Below are 17,486 nucleotides of genomic sequence, written 5' to 3' on the forward strand. Positions count from 1 at the left end.
TTTATAGCAGCTGGGTCTTTCGCTTCTACGTGTGATATATTTTTTATTATGAAATGAAATGAAATGAAATGGAGTTTGGTGTTATGGAAAGAGGCATATATTATCCCACGGTGGTAAAGCTGTTTGTAGAGCTGCTTTGGATAAAACATTAATGTCTGATTTTGAAGAAAAAAATAATCTGTTGGTAGTTTTACGCTCCTTGTTTTGCTATGCAACCTGAAAAATCTCAGCTTGTAAGAATCTCAAGTATATGGAGGCTTGTTTTTGTCACAGAATAAAACAATTTAATAAGTAATTGTTTAGGTAATTCATTTTTAATCGCACAATTCCGACTTATTTCTCGCAGCTTTGAGTATATGTATTGCAATTTTTATTTAACACCTTGTAGTTCTGATATTGTTTTCTCATAATTGCAAAATAGTCTGAATAGTAAAAAAAAAAAAAAAAACTGAATTCTGATTATACCTCACAATTCTCACTTTTTCCTTGCAATTCTAAGTTTACATCTCATGATTGACCTTTTTCTTACTTTTGTGAGAGTTTATATCTCACAATTCTGACTTGTTAACTCTGAATTCTGAGGGGAAAAAGTCAGAATTGCAAGATGTAAACACAGAATTCTGGTATTTTGTAAAAAAATAAATAAGAATTGCAAGATTTAAACTTAGAATTCCAGTTACAAAAAATAATAATAATTAGTCAGAAATGCAAGTTTTAAATTCAGAATTCCAGTAAAAAAAAAAAAGTCAAACTTGGAAGATGTAAACTCAGAATTCCGATTAAAATAAAAAAAGTCAGAAATGCAAGATTTAAACTTAGAATTCCAGTTTAAAAAAGTCAAACTTGGAAGATGTAAACTCAGAATTCCGATAAAAATAAATAAAAAAAGAGTCAGAAATGCAAGTTTTAAATTCAGAATTCCAGTAATAAAAAGTCAAAATTGCGAGATGTAATCTCAGAATTCCCAATTTTTTTTTACAAACTCAGATTTGCTAGATTTAAACTCAGAATTCCGGTTATTAAAAAAAGTCAGAGATGTAAACTCAGAATTGAGAAATCAAGTCAGAATTGTGTGATTTATAAAGTTGCAATTTCCTTTTTAAATATTTTTTATTTTAATTTTTAATGGCAGAAACAGGCTTCCATCTTATCACTTTGTTCACTTTAATATTCACAGCTCAGCGAGTGTTGATTGATATTCGCACCAGTGTCAGGTGGCGTGTCAGAGCGCAAGGCGTTGCTTTCATGAGATCATGATGGAGAAGCAAGTGTTTTTATTGGAGGGCTCAGGAAGATTTTTAAAAGCAAACAGTCCAGATGATGGACAACACTGTTCTTTTAAACTACCCATCAGCCTCGAGTCGCTTTTGACGGCCGTGGTCTACATCCTTTACAGTCTAGCAACGCACAAAAATATAACGGCTGAGGCTTTAAGGAACCTTTCGTGAGGTGTTGGAAGTCTGGGAGAAACATTTATGATATATCCTTTTAAGCTTTAGTCCAACCCTTTGCCTTAAAGTCTGAAATTTGTCTATGAAACCACTTTTATAAGCATTAGTTTAAGCTCTGTACAGACAGAAAAACATGTACGAATGCAAGTGTTCAGGTTATGAAAGTGTTTGAGGCGTTTGAAATGAAAGATTGCTGTACCTCATCCGCCAAACCTCCTTTTTAATTGTAGACTAGTGAGAATTTAACAACAGGTTCACACATTTCAACCTAGCTATGTTGAGACGTCTAAATGACATTCTGTACATACACAGCAAGACAATACAGGAGAATTGCCCAAATCCAACTATTAATGCACATTATTTCCCATGCAAAATACCTAAAACAAACCCCAATAATTGGCATGTTTTTCAAATATGTGTAAATTTGACTTTTTTTTTCTTTCTTTCTTTTTTTTCGATTTGATTTATTTTGTAAACATGGTTTCAGAAAGATGTTTATGAATATGTGGGATGTTTTGATTGTTGCACCTAATAGTCTGCAGCCTGAAGGTCAAGATTTATTTAAATAAATGCTAAGAAACTGAAAGGCCACTGCACATGCTGTTACAGTACAGATGTACATAATAGTGCTGTGGTGTACACAAAAGATTTAATTCTCTACAATTATGAGTCATCTTTTTATTGCCACAAAGGGATAAGAAAAATAAAGACTATTGAACACAGATGTGAGTTGGTCTTTATGGGAGCACTGGATACAAAAATCAATCTCTTGAAAATGAAGGTCCCGAAAGCATTTTTGTTTGATTGTTTGTGCTGTGATACTATAGAAGAACACCTTTTTGGTTCCCAAAGCAGAACCACATTTTTTTTTCTTGGTGTGAAGAACATTTTTTACACTATAGACCTTATGTAGCTCCGCCCCTTTTCAGCGCTGCGCTCGTTGTCTTTTAACTTCCGGTCTGTATATTCACAGCGATTTTGTTTATGAATGAACGGCTCGTTTTAAAATCTTTTAAAAGTTTTAAGTCATCTGCTTTAAACATTACAGTCCTCATGATAACTTTCGTTAACTTACTCCTGGACAGCAATGCTATAGAAATATACAGAGCGACCGCAAAAACGGAAGTTCAAAGACAACATTCTAAAGATGGCGGCGCCCTCGTTTCTCTGGCGCATAAGGTCTATAAAGAATGCTGAAGGTTCTTAATGGAATAAAGAACCTTTATTTTTAAGAGTGTATGGATAGAAATTCTCAAAGGTTTGATGCAAACTGCAGACAGAACATGAAATGAAGAATTCTGATACACAAAGATAATAATGGGCTACATTTTGGAAATGTAAGCAGCTCTTTCAACCAGTAGATGGCGTAGTATCATCTCTTTAGTGCATCATGGGCTGAGATCTAAACTGCACTATACTGTATATTCTGAGAACCAACTACACATCATGCAGCAGTGCACTTTTAAACAGTAGTGTGGCACATTATTAAACAGTGTCATTATGGCTAGCAAATGGTGCACGGTTATGACTAAATACATTTTTGTTTATAAATATATTACCTTGAGTTCAGTCAAAACAGAATAGACCGAATTTGCATATTTTCAGCATCATTACTCCAGTCTTCAGTGTCACATGATCTTTCAGAAATCATGATTTGATGCTTAAGAAACATTTACTATTATTATTATCAATGTTGAAAAACAGTTGTGCTGCTTAATATGTTTGCGGAAAGAGTAGAAAGATAAAAAAAAACCCCAGCATTTATTTGAAATGAAAATCTTTTGTAAACATTATAAATGTATTTACTGTCAGTTTTGAGCAATTTAATGCATCTTTGCAGAATACTTTAAAAAAAAAATCTTACTTGCCTTTACTTGACTAGTAACTTTTGAATATATATATATATATATATATATATATATATGTTGAGACTATAAATATATGTAGCAGGAATCAAGGAAGAGGAATTAATACTGAAGTGTGCTTTTCCCCCATTGATAAGTTGGGGACGTGCCTTTGGAGTTTTGTCCCAGTGGTTTATTACCTATAACTTACACCAGCATTTTTATCACTAAATTATGTCATGTGGCTAACGACAATCCTACTGTAAAATGACAACAAAATATTTCCCAATGCATTGCATGTTTCACAATGTTATTGACGTCAAAAAGTAAATGACACTGACAAGTCTTTTTATTATTCTTTGTAAACGAGAGCATGATTCACAACAGGAAAGGATGGACTTGAGGAAGAGGCCAGTTAATATTTATCTTCCTTAAAGGAAGACATCTAGTAACACATAGGTTACATAACAATTTTAAACACTTGCACGTTTTGTCCATTAAGCTTGAGTGATGTCGATGCAATGAAAACCTGTTGTCCATTGTAGAAGTGATCACTTTCACAAGTTGCTCTCCTCAAAGGGGAGAAAAGATAACGCTTGGAGTGAAAATTCACACAGAATTTGTTGAGAATCTCAAACACTCAACTGGTCTGATCCTGCTCTGGTTGATGTCCATATCTCTGGGACACTCTTATCTGTGAAGGAAGCACTGCTGACCAGCGGTGTTAGTATAACCACATTCACACCGCCTTTAAAATGCAGTGTTAAAGGAAAGGCTTGATTCTGATCACAGCATAAATCGAAATGATTTGTAACATGAAGCAAAAGAGGATTCTCATCTCTGTCATTGGTTTGGCAGCCCTTTCAAAGTCAGAGATACAAGTAAAATGTGCAATAATCTCAATGTTTATGTTTTGTTTTACAAGAAAATGTCAGCAATGCCTAAAATCACAAGGTGTTCTGGGTGGTTGCCAGGACATTGCTGGGAAGTTGGGAAATCCAGTCCTGTAATCACTGAAGTTGGCAGATTAATGAGGATTTGCCTTTATTCCCATCAGCGATCCCCGCACCCCCTTTATAAAGCATTATCATTAACTAAAACTAAGACATTAAGGATAACTTTTTAATTTCTTGAAATAAAATAAACATTAACAAAACCAAAACAAGATATTTCAGCTGTTTGCCAAGGCAACAGTTCTTCTTTACATTAAGATTCAGTTAAAGAAAAAAGAAAAAGTTAAAATAAAACTTAATAAAAACTATATAGAAATATTACAAATATATATAATCTAATTCAAAATATTAACAAAAAGTATAATAGTACATCAAGGATAATGAAATAACACTAGTATAAAGTCTGCATGTTTAGTTTCAGTTATGATTTGTTTGTTTTTTATATATGATATTTTAGTATTTTTGCATATTTTATTATTTAAATGTCTTAGTGGTTTTCATATAGAGAAATGCTATTCCACTTTTTTACTGCTTTGTATTATTATTATTATTATTGTTGTTGTTGTTGTTGTTGTTGTTGTATTTCACATCATTAAATACAGCATATATGCCGTTAATTACATAACATACATAACATAGACAACACATAACATGTGAAATGATTGACATATCATAATACAATCAAAAACAATCACAGACATCACACACACACACACACACACACACACACACACACACACACACACACACACACACAAAGAGAGAGAGAGAGCATAAGATGACACAGCAATGGCAGATCTCCTATGTGTTTAGAGCTCCTAGATGCAGGAACAAAACTCTTACTATACCTGCCCTTTCTACGCATCAGTAATCTATAGCCTACCTCCGGCCAGAAGGCAGGGGGACAAAATATTTACCGTATAAATATATCTAATATAATTCTTTTGAAGTGTTGGTGGTTAATGTAACACTATCTAGTTTAAATGAAACACTAGATAATCACGTTTGAGATTTGTGCTGGCTACCGTATACAGGCCACCAGGGCGCCATTACCGCCATACAGACTTTATCAAAGAATTGGCTGATTTTCTATCAGAGTTAGTACCGGTTGCAGATAAAGTCATAATTTTAATATCCATGTAGATCACTAAAAAGACGCATTGGTATTGGCATTTAGCCCTTGTATGGTGTTCGGGTCTGTAGGACCCGTTTTCATTTTTGGACCAGGGACTAATAAAAGTGTGGAAATTGTAGTAAACCTGTTTACCTTTACTCTGTCCTCCTCCTGTCATGGCCTGCTGTTATTGTGTGTGTGTGTGTGTGTGTGTGTGTGTGTGTGTGTGTGTGTGTTCATGTATAGCCTATGGTTTATGAGGACACAAATGTGTATAATAACATGGGTATTACAACGTAAACATGGTTTATGAGGACATATCTGTGTCCTGCGAAACTGGACTAGGCACTGATCAAACGCCATTATCATCCTTTCCAAGAGCATAGCGCGGTATGCCGCGGTCTCTCCTGAGATGCAATCAGCTGGCTTTTGGCATAGTTTTTGGCTCACCACAGATTCATGAGATGAGACGTGAGCATCTCTCCCATTCCGCACACTCCCGTGAGTGAGCACATATCAGATAATCGTCCAGATAAGCAGATATTCTGAGCCCATATCATATGTGTCTCAGCGCTGATAACGCTGTCTCTATGCTCCTGCTGAACCCGTGCAGAGTTAGGCTGAGCCCGAGTGGAAGAGTAAAACATGTGTACAATTCGCTCTTATGCATGTCAAGCACAAATAAAATGTACGTACAGTTACAGATCCTTTGGATTCACATTGGGAACATTTCTGTTGCTGCAAGGCATAATCATTTGCTTTTACCATTACACTCAACCTAACATACGCTTCTTATATTCTGTGAGCTAGAGACCTAGAATGAGATGTAGGCTGGCTACTGTACCACTAAAAGGAGACAAACAAACCACTGGAAGGATTACTGTATTAAATTAAATATTAGCTTAAAAATGAGTTAGTTGCCTTAGTTTGTTGTCTTGTCAGTCAGTTGTTGGAACCTCAGTTGAACCTTTGTCAACTCTGTGAATATTTAACACTGTCAGATACAGGTTTCTGTTCATTTTGAAATAAATATTTTATTCTTTTTCCATTTATTGTGTTAAAGTATTAAAACATCAACTGAACTACATGATATTATGTCTGATTTACCTAAGAACATTAGTTGTTTAATATTAAAAAGGAGGGTAGAGAATTAAGTAATTTAGGAACTGGATTGTTCATAATAACCCTAACCCAGAAAAAAAAAAAAAAAAACAGAATGAATTTTTTTCATTTAGCTCCTTTACTGAACACCATTATTACATAATTGAAGACTTTACACGATTGTTGGATGAATCAAATTAAAATAGCATGCTTTTTAATGCGTCTGACGGAGTTGACAAGACAGTGACAAGTGAATACATGTAAATTCCTAAAAAATTTAATAAAAAAAAAAACCTTTTCAGAAAAACCTGTTCCTTTTCATGCACTAGCGGAGAACTTTGTCTATAAATATATCAGTTAGTGATGATGTATTATTAATTAATAAAAAGTAACATCTAAAACATGTTTTGTCCCTTATCTCAAGAATCAGTGAAATACTTCTGGTTAATAAACAGCTGCAAATGACTCACTGTAGGAGCCATTTTCATTCAATTATATATTAGTCCATTAGGTGGCGTTCTGACATTGTACATTAAGGGCATTTAGGTAACGAGAAAGGAGAAGTGTGTATCGGTAGTCGAGAAGCACACAATTTTTGCAGGATTGTGTTATTGTGTGTTATTTCATCACGCTTGATTGGTAAAGAGTGACGTTCAAGAAACAATTTGGACGCACTGTTGTTGTTTTTTTATTTATTTTTATTGGAGCACAAAGACACTATTTGCTTTTTACATCTGTGTTTATGGATTCAATTTGTACGTGTCAAATACTTGCTCACTCCTGCAATACCAGTGGACACTTAGTGGAAAGCCATATAACAGACCTATGACCTTCTATGAACACGTCATTTTAAATGATCTCATGGATGTGGCTATTGTGGTTCCAGAGCTTGGGTTCCTGCTCATGTCATTTTGATGTCTGCCAGGAAAAAAATAGCAAATCTGATCATAGATAATAGCTCAAATTTTTTTAATACCCACCAGAATTAAGGTATTAATAAGGTATAAAGTTTTTGTTTTTCCTCAGATATCCCTAAATATGAGCAATAAGGGTTTTACTATGAGTAATGAAGAAGTTGAATAAACAACATTAGCACAGACAAACCTATTTGCATAAAATAAAATCTGATATTTCAATAACGGGTTTTTCAGTGAGTCAGTCAATACTGTTAGGAGGGTCAATACTGACAGCAGGGTTAGGTGTGACATTTTTTTAAGGCAAACAAAGGTGTTGGACACACCTCTGAGAAGAATCTTGCACGTTTCCTTATAACATTAAACCTTAGCTTCTATTTCCTGGAATGTCAAGGGTTTTTCCTTGTACGTGCAACAAACAGGGATTTATGAAAATGTCAGCATTGTTCAATGACACAGTGATGATGACTTTGATGTGGAGAAGGGCTTAAACTATTAAATTGGCTTACTGTAAAAGGGGTTTTCATTAGGGGAGAGTGGGGTAAGATGAGCCATTGTTTATTATTATTATTTTTTTACTTATGTGGTCCTCAAGATAGGAGAAAATTAGGAAATAGTACAATAAAAAAGTATCTAAAGTAATTTCAGGATGTTTCCTATCATTTTAAATGATCAGAATACATCTATGACAAAGCGTTCTAAAATAGATATAGCTTCTCATAAAAAAAGTGTTCCTGTGGCTCAATTTGCCCCAGGTTAAGGATAAGTTGATCTGGGTGTAAACTGACCATCTAATTGAATCGGAATCAAACTCAGGTGAATTGTAACAACAACACCTCTTTTAAAAACTACTTCAATGATCAATTTTTATTTTACAAATAGTCTTAAAGTCTTAAACAATGAAAAACCAACGCAAATGAAGTTGAAAATTCAATCTTTAATTGTTTGCATTTCTGAAACAATATGTTGAACACCAAAGTTTTAACCTTCCCAAACACAAACTAAAAGAGTTTGTTGAGTAAACTTAAACAAAATAAAAACTGAATTAGAATGAATGAATAAATCTCATTGAAACTTATAAATATTTTAGTCAAAAGGTTCTTGGCATTGTAGTCATGTACAAAATATGCCTTTATCTACATACAATTTATATAGCCTATCATGCCTTTGGCTTATCATACTTCTACATTCAAAAAGCTGAAGCAAATAGTAGCAGCCCCCAATGGACATTCTTGTTTAAATATCAAATTATGTACACACCTTATTAATAAAGCACATGTAGCCAACTACAGAATAGCAGATGAGCCCAGAATAGGGATTAATTACACCTTAAGCGTTTTAGAAAACTCTTAACGTGGCTTTATATGGGAGGATGGCATTTCGGTGCACAACAAATCATTTAAATGGTATTCAATGCAAAACAAAAATGACGAATATAATTAGCCAATAAAATAAACATAAATGATTGTGGCATTAATCAGCCCACAAACAATATTAATTTAGGCTAAGTGTTGTATTTGTTTCATTTGCAGTGCATTAGGCGCAAATAAGTGTTTGTGCGGAGTGTGGAGCGCGCACTGCATGACGTGGAGGCGCCGGCGCGCTCACTTGCATTTTCCTATCATCAGTGGAAACAACTTAAAATTCTCCATTATTTCTGGTCATACAGAAAAGAATAATACATCATTCGACTACTTTTATTTGTGTAATCTCACAACAACAAGAAAACATTGTGCTTTTGTACAATAAAATAAAACAAACAGGACGCGCTTTCATGGCCTCCTGGAGTGCATCTCAAAAATGAAAATAAATCAATAAAATAAACAGCCATATAGACTAGCCTCACAGACATGAGAAATATACCTATATAAAGCTTGAAATGTTCACCAACAAAAAATATCGAATCGAAAGCAAATACGGTACCATCTGATTATGTAATCCTGTCCGTATAAAAGGTGCTTTTCTCTCTAAAGGCGCATCTACTTTACAGCGGAGATGTTTGCAGCCTACACTGATTTAGAAAACATTATTAATAAACAATTAAAATGCTTCGTTATTTTTTCAGACATATTTATTATCATTGGTCTACTTTAACAGGTGTTGTGCCGAATTTCGACCCCTGCCAAATTATTACCCCCCTAGTATTGGTAGGTTTAGGATTAGCTGTGGGGGAGGGGTTAGGATTAGGGGTGGGGTTAGGATTAGGCAATCAGGTACTGACTTCAACGACGGGGGTAATAATTTGGCAGGGGGTCGAAATTCGGCACAACACCTGTGCTTTGCGGACAGATTTATGCATGAGCTTGAGCGCGGAATAAGTTATTCCTCCATGATGCACCCAAGATTTAATTAATATAAACGTGCGATTAGTAATTGCTTAAATAAATGACTACCAGTCGACTAGAAAAATCTTTAGTCTATGGCAACTCTAATCAATAGCCTACATTTACTAGTTGACAGTAATTATCCAGCTCTTTACATTAAATTAGTTGAGTTAGCATAATTAGTTAATGAACTAATAAAATAATAAATAAAGTTTAAATGAAGATACTAACCATTTATTTCTATATAGCATTGCATTGCTTATTCCACCACGCAAAGGACTGTTTTTAATGTGTCAAAAATGTGATCCGTTATACATGTGAAGATTGTACTGTATCTTTAAGATTTTTTTTGTATTGTATTGTATCGTATCTTCTGTTATAAAGACGAACATGCTCTTTCCAATAAATATTGTTGATGTAATATCGGACTCTCCGGTTTGTGAAATTGCAGCGGGAGCGCGCGCGCGTCGCGCATGTTCCCGCCTCTGACTGGAGCTGTGATAAATAGAAAGAGAGAAGCAGAGACAGCAGTCAGTCAAACATCAGAGCAAGAGCTGCAGACAACACATCTACTACAGCAGCCTATTACCTGATCAAAATGAAGGAGCAAAGATATCCTGTCAATATTCAGCTTGTTGGAGTGATGCAAAAAGAAGAAGCGAAAGTAAGACTTTTTAATTTTTACATTTTGCATGCATTATTAAAAAGCTACATAACCGTTGTTTTGAATGAAAGTCTCGATGATGTTTGATAATGTTCCAACATATTACAATTTTACATATTAAAATTGATCAGTATCGTATAATTAATTGATTTAATAATATAAGTAAATACTGGAGTAATAATAACATAACAATGTGGAATTACAAACAGCTCCATGAAACATTTAAAAGTAATTCACACTGTAGAACATTTATTTAGTCAATTAACATCAAATATGCTTCATGTGGTAGCTAGTTAACTTTTTTTCTTTAAATAATCAAAAAAAAGGCTATGATAACATGATTTATTAAAACTGGAATATGTCATTTTGAAGGTTCACTTCAAATATAAATAGGGATAGACTATCTTATGTATAGGTCATTCATTCAGTAGGCCTACTTGCCTAACTAAATACACAATAACATGAAGACTGTAATGTATAGTGAGAGCTGTGATGTAAAGAGAAGCACTGAAACTCATCTAATCACATTCTTCCCATTCTTCCCAGTTGTACATGACCACCGTTCTCTGGTCAGATCAAAATGAGATCACTGTGTACAGATCGCTTGAAGACTTCAAGACACTGCATGTAAGTCTCCTTCATCATTTCATTTGAAAACAAATTATGTGGCCTTTTTTACTGTATAAATACTGTATATATGTTGACTTCAGTTGAGTAGAATAACATAAGCATGCTTTTTTCTGTAGAGACAACTCAAGAAGAAATTCCCTTCTTCAAACCCCATTAAAAGGTCAGGAAGGATTGTTCCCAAGTTCAAAGGTAAATACTCTGCTAGTTTCCCCTTAAAACAATACAAATTCAAGTACTCATTGTTAAGTAATAATAATAAAAAAAAATGCATTTGCAGCTGCAAGAGTGCGGAAAAACATGAAGAAGTGGAGTGCCAGTAAGTCGATGCGCAGACTGAAGACTCTGGACGAATACTGCAGTGAACTGATGAAGAGCGATCCCCGTATCTGCCAGAGCTCGGAGCTCATCCAGTTCCTGCTTCCCCAATCCCAAGACCTCAGTGCTGACTTTGCAAAAAACAGGTAAGCTAATACTGCAAAACAAGCAAAGCAGAAAATAAATACATATAATAATTTTCAAAACTATAGTATACAGAATATTTAAAGATTCTGCTTTGTTCTGCAGTATTGTGATCATGCCATCCGAGACCACTCAGACGAACAATGGGGTGACTCAACCCTTTGTTACTGAAACATACCGCTGTGTAGCTATGTATGAGACCAAGGACACCAAGAATCAGCCCTTCAAGGTTGAAGTGGATGAGATTGTGGATGTGCTCATTAAAGACCAAAACGGTGAGAACTCATTTGGCCGAACTACACAGACAGCATCTAGAAGCAGGGAGCCTCTAAGAACACTCTTCATTGTTTGCTGACCTTGTTGTTTTTGACTTTTTCTTGTCAGGATGGTGGCTGGTGGAGAATGAAGCCAAACGTCTCGCCTGGTTTCCTGCTCCGTATCTACAGAGAGCTGAGATGGCTGATGATGGTCCTGATGTGATGGATGGCGGAAGTAAGAAATGGTTTAATGGTTTCTAGTGTGTTTTGTCTACACTGATCTGGAAATAAAACCGGTTTGGCCGCAGTGTGGATGTTTCAAATTCTTCTGTTTGCTCTGAATCATCCTTTCTTTGGAAACCACAGTTTATTTGAACTAATTATGCTTATACCGTTAAGTTTCACTGAAAATGAATGAACTGTGGTCACTTGCTTGTTGCAAATCACTGGGAATGCATCTTTAAATCAAAACTAGCAGCCTAAAAGAACAACCCTTTACAGGGGTGTCCAATCCTGCAGACTTTAGCTCCAATATGCCCCAAAACACACTCGCCTGGAAGTTTCTAAGGATCCTAAAACCCTGATTAGCTGGTTCAGGTGTGTTTGATTAGGATTGGAGCTAAACTCTGCAGGATTCTCATGGAAACTCTCTTGGAAACCCTTGCCGTTGTATATTAATAATGGATAAATTTGTTCAGGACATTCTTTAACAAATCTTACTTTGTTTCCCTTCTTCAGGTGTTTTCTATGTTGCTGCCAAAAGTTACAAAGCCATAAACAGTGATGAAATATCAGTCGAGATTGGGTCTGTGGTGGAGGTGTTACAGAAGTCTGACAATGGCTGGTGGATAGTAAGGTAAATCTCAATATTGTTTACTCCTGAAAATGAGCAGATGTAACCATCTGAAATAAACACCAGTCATCTAACAGGAAGGAATGTTTAACTTGCTCGTGTGTCGTGTAGATAACGCTTGGGGAAACTTGGCACTTGTTTTACATCCTCATTTTTGCGGACTAGTTTGTGCAGACCAGGAGCAGGCAACGTCGGTCCTAGAGAGCCGCCGTCCTGCAGAGTTTAGTGCCAACCCTAATCAAACACACCTGAACAAGCTAATCAAGGTTTTCAGGATTACTAAGGCTACAGGCCATTGAGTGTTTTTTTTTAGGATTGGATCTAAACTCTGCAGGACAGTGGCTCTCTAGGACAGACATTGCCTATGCTTCTTCCTTGTTCACTTCCACTGAATGAAATTGACCTTCCCAGTACCCATTCCTCAACGATTGACAGCTGTTTTGTCTCTATCCTTCAGGTACAATCGAAAGGCGGGCTTTGTACCATCTATGTATCTGCAACCGTACAATAACCCACGGATTCGCATGATGCCCACTCAGAGGGAGATGACCAGCTCCACTCTTGACTTGGCACAGCTTCAACATACTGGAGACTATTCCCTGAAGGCTTCCGACCGTGGGCTCAGCAGATCCCAGGGCAACCTGCGTCTACCTCTAGGAGGCACCCTGGACCCTAGAGATAAGCATATGTCACGTTCAATGGGTAGGCTGCCGGACGCTAGTATGACATGGTTGACTCCATCAATCCGAGTGCAGTTTGCAGAGAACGGTCCGCAAAGAAGTCTGAGTGAGGACAGCGACGAGTTCAGCGACGAAAGCAGCTTCTCCGGCAACAATTCGTTAAATCGGTCGGACGCAGAACAGCAATTCCGGCGGAGTCGCACCCCTACGCTTGACTCTTCTGGCAGCCTGAGTGTTGAAAGTCCCACAGAAGGCAAGATGATCAGCAGCCGATCAGACCCTAGTCTCAACAAGATGCCCTCCACCCCCAAGGTGCCAGCCAGACCCCAAGCTCAGGAGATACTCCAACGCTGCACCACCGTTACACGCCAAAACCTGCAAAGAACCAGTTAGGTCACCTCACTGCAATGTGTTCAGTACTTTAGGTTACATGTTTGAGGAGAACAAGAGTTACTGTTCATTTTCCAAAAACTTGTGTGATAATAATGTGATTACTTGGACAAATTAGAACTAAGTCTAGTTGTTCTTCTTGGAACAGAATATTATGTATGTTACAAATGATAATCTACTAGAGATGCTACTCTTTGGACCAGGCACAGAAAATGTATTACAATCTTCAACAGAATATTTATCCAAGATTTAGGTCTTTCTTAAGTTTTTGCTCTTCGAAGAAAAAACCTTTCCATAGTGGAAAATATAACTTGTACCAGTGGTGTAGTCTAGTTTTTTGTAGTGAGTATACTCTAATACAACTTCTGTGTGTGTGTGTGTGTGTGTGTGTGTGTGTGTGTGTGTGTAGTGGAGCATACACTGAGCGCTCATTCCCAGAGACGCGTAGAACAATTGCAGTCTCTTTTAGCTTTAATATTCATAGACACTAGTCCATATCGAGATTTGATTCATTGTACAGCAGCTACTTTTGATTTATTCATTCAAAAATAGCCTAATTCCGTGATGTTCTGCTTTATATAGCAAGTTCCATTTGTGACTGGATTCCGCGATTCGATCCGTCGCTTCGCAAGCACAGACGGGGTGAATTTATGAATGAAAGTGTGAAAGTTCTGACACAAAACGAAGTTGATACGTATCCTCACGCTTTTTTTAAGTGGGTATACGCAAATCCTTGGCCTTTTCTAGTGGGTATACGGCGTATACCTGCGTATCACGTAGACTACACCACTGACTTGTACCTTATATGCATTGCATATCTTGACATATATTATACATTGTACACTCTTGAGAGAATTTAATAAAATGGTTGTCCTAAAGACTGGCATTTTTGGAGTTTTATTTTCTGCAGGGGTCATTGATTTCAAATCCTGCTCTTGGAGGACAACCTTCCTGCACAGTTTAACTCGAATCCTAATTCAATACACGTGAACCAGTTAACCGAGGCGTTCAGGTTTACTTGAACATAACAGGCAGGTGTGTTGGAGCAGCGTTGGAACTGAAGTCTGCAGGGAGTCGGGAGCAGACTTGGCTATTCCTGTTTTAAGTTACTTTTAATAATTGCAAGCATGTTATTACTACGGTTTTAAATCAGGGGTGTCTACTCCTGGGGCCATTCTTCGTATGTGGATTACTCAGTTATCTGGATTTTACTGTTGATGATTTGACATGATCCATGATTGTTTGGATCTTCGAAGCTCATCCTGGAGTTGCCGTCATGGATCATGGCAACAGGTCCGTAAGCTCAAACCTGCCTGGGAGAAGGCTTATTTCATGTAAACAGGATTAAACTATCTTTTTAAGCAGAGGTGATTAAAGTTTGTCCCAGCCACTGCAGCTTTCTTACAAGAGTAGGCTACCCTATTGAACTAGGGACCACTAGCGGCGCCAGGATTTTGATTGTAGGTGGGCCTCCAGAAAACTGGATGGGCCAGTTAAAATAAGGCAAAAAAAAAAAAAAAAAACAGGTTCCCCTTCATCTCCGTTTCAGCGCTTTTCTGGGCACTGAGGACAGCGACTCAGCAGCCTAACAGTTACCTGAATTTAATGTGTAATTAGCATAGGTAAAAAAAAAGAAAAGAAAACTTAAACAGGAATGTTTTGTTGCTTTTTTAATACAATTACAATTTCATTTAATTTATTGTTTAGTAAAATTATAGGCCTATTATTTTTAGTTTATTAACACCAACAACAGCTGTAAAGATGAAGTTGACGATCGCCATATCTCCGTAATGAACGCGCCTATAGAGAGAAATGCACATCATGGACTACATCTCTGATTATGTAGCCTATTTCTTTTCGTTTTAAATTGTTAAAAAGACATTTCAAGCTTTCTTAAGATATATTTCATGTCTGTGAGGCCTACGCTGAGTTTCGTTAGGATGAGAATGAGATGCGCTCCAGTTCACAAGCGGACGCCTCCATGATTAGGCCTATATCGTCTGCTATATTTGCTTCTTGGTTCCAGGCAATTGGTTGATCATTTTTTTTATTACATTTACATTTACATTTAGTCATTTAGCAGACGCCCTTATCCAAAGCGACTTACAAATTAGGACTAAGTTCAGCGAGTCATCATAAAGAGGCAAAAGCAACAACAACGCAGGAAGTGCTCAAAATACGAAGTTCAGGTATTATTCAGAGTAGCATAAGCCTGATAAGTGATGTTTCAAAGGGAAAGGATTTTTTTTTTTTTTTTTTTTTTCTATAAGGTTAAGTGCTCACGGAAGAGATTGGTTTTCAGCTGTTTTTTGAATGTTGTCAGGGATTCTGCATTCCGGATGAGGGTGGGGAGAGCGTTCCACCAGCATGGAACTGTAAATGAGAATGTCCTGGAAAGTGATTTTGTGGCTTTCTGTGATGGAACCACGAGACGTCGCTCGTTGACCGATCGTAGGTGTCTGGTAGGGATGTAGACTCGTAGGAGTGAGTGAAAGTAGGAGGGAGCTGAGCCTGTGATAGTTCTGTAAGCAAGCGTCAGTGCCTTGAACTTGATGCGAGCAGCTAGAGGTAGCCAGTGCAGAGAGATGAACAGAGGAGTGACGTGGGCCCTCTTGGGCTCGTTGAAGACAAGACGAGCTGCAGCATTCTGGATCATCTGTAGGGGTTTGGTCGCACATGCTGGGAGTCCAGCCAGAAGGGCATTGCAGTAGTCAAGCCTAGAGATGACCAGGGCCTGGACGATAAGTTGTGTTGCATGCTCAGTTAGGAAAGGCCTGATCTTCCTGATGTTGTGCAGTGCAAACCTGCATGATCGAGCTGTCTTTGAAATGTGATCTGTGAAGGTCAGCTGGTCATCAAACGTTACTCCAAGATTTCTGACCGATCTTGATGGGGTGATTAATGATGACTCTAGCTGGATGGTGAAGTCGTGCTGTAGAGACGGATTGGCAGGGAGGACGAGAAGCTCAGTCTTTGCCAGGTTGAGCTGCAGGTGGTGTTCCTTCATCCATGTGGAGATGTCCGCCAGACAGCTTGAGACCCGTGCAGCTACTGCCATGTCTCTTATTAAAATTAAGATACAATTTATACAAAACGAAATTCACTTAAAAAAAGTCTTTCTACAAAACAAAACTTAATTAAGTGGTCAAAATCATGTCTGACCCATGCCATGTCTCTCGATATATTGCGCATCCTATCTTACTCGTGCGGTTCACTTTTCATAATCAACATAGATGAAAAAATAACATTATAATATTTTAACAAATATGAAACTAAATGAGCTTATTTAATGGCTACAACACGTATAGTAGACCTACAGACTCTCTATTTGTACAAATTGCTGCACATTCATTTTATTCTGAATTTTGCACACATAAGTTGAAAGTCATTTGTTTGTGCATAGCAAAACATATCTGCAACATTTATCAAGTTCACTGATAATTATGCGTGCATTTATTAATTACAAGGACGAAGCATGTAAACTGCGTTGTTTGTTTAGAATGGAATGGATCGCAAATAGATCCGAACGAAGAAACGTACAAAACCATAGTAGAAATGGGTGGGCCCAGACCTAAAATGGGTGGGCCCAGGCCCACCCGGGCCCAATGGTAGCGCCGCGGCTGCTAGGGACAATAATAATTAAAACAATTATTTGAAAATTATATTATCTAAATAAGTCTATCATAATATAGACACAGACAGTTTTACTTATTGCGAGATTTATTCATGAGGGAATAATTACGTACTAATTTTAGTCTTAAACACGTGATGTAGCCTACAGTTGATCTAAGCCGTAGGCCTACATTAATTTGAACAGTGACAGCTATTATGGGAGTGAATACTAAGGAATAA

General features: G+C 37.0%; 2 protein-coding genes across 3 annotated transcripts in view; both read left to right on the forward strand.

Annotated features, from left to right (window-relative positions):
• Positions 1-2,173, forward strand: part of gid4 (GID complex subunit 4 homolog) — a 12,989-nt gene extending 10,816 nt beyond the window's left edge. The window contains exons 6-7 of one of the 2 annotated variants that reach the window (XR_014205120.1): positions 1-745; positions 838-2,173. The exon at positions 1-745 is cut by the window's left edge and continues 693 nt beyond it. The gene's annotated coding sequence lies outside the window, so the exon portion shown is untranslated. The other variant, XM_082166350.1, reaches the window with a different exon arrangement.
• Positions 2,174-10,222: 8,049 nt separating this feature from the next.
• On the forward strand, positions 10,223-14,512 carry noxo1a (NADPH oxidase organizer 1a). The gene is made up of 8 exons (XM_082177330.1): positions 10,223-10,365; positions 10,912-10,992; positions 11,112-11,184; positions 11,273-11,456; positions 11,560-11,729; positions 11,839-11,946; positions 12,450-12,567; positions 13,022-14,512. The coding sequence occupies exons 1-8, from the start codon at positions 10,300-10,302 to the stop codon at positions 13,635-13,637; spliced, it is 1,416 nt and encodes a 471-aa protein (XP_082033456.1). The 5' UTR covers positions 10,223-10,299; the 3' UTR covers positions 13,638-14,512.
• Positions 14,513-17,486: the final 2,974 nt, after the last annotated feature.

Source organism: Leuciscus leuciscus (genome assembly GCF_965113295.1).
Source record: "Leuciscus leuciscus genome assembly, chromosome: 1".
NCBI lineage: Eukaryota > Metazoa > Chordata > Actinopteri > Cypriniformes > Leuciscidae > Leuciscus > Leuciscus leuciscus.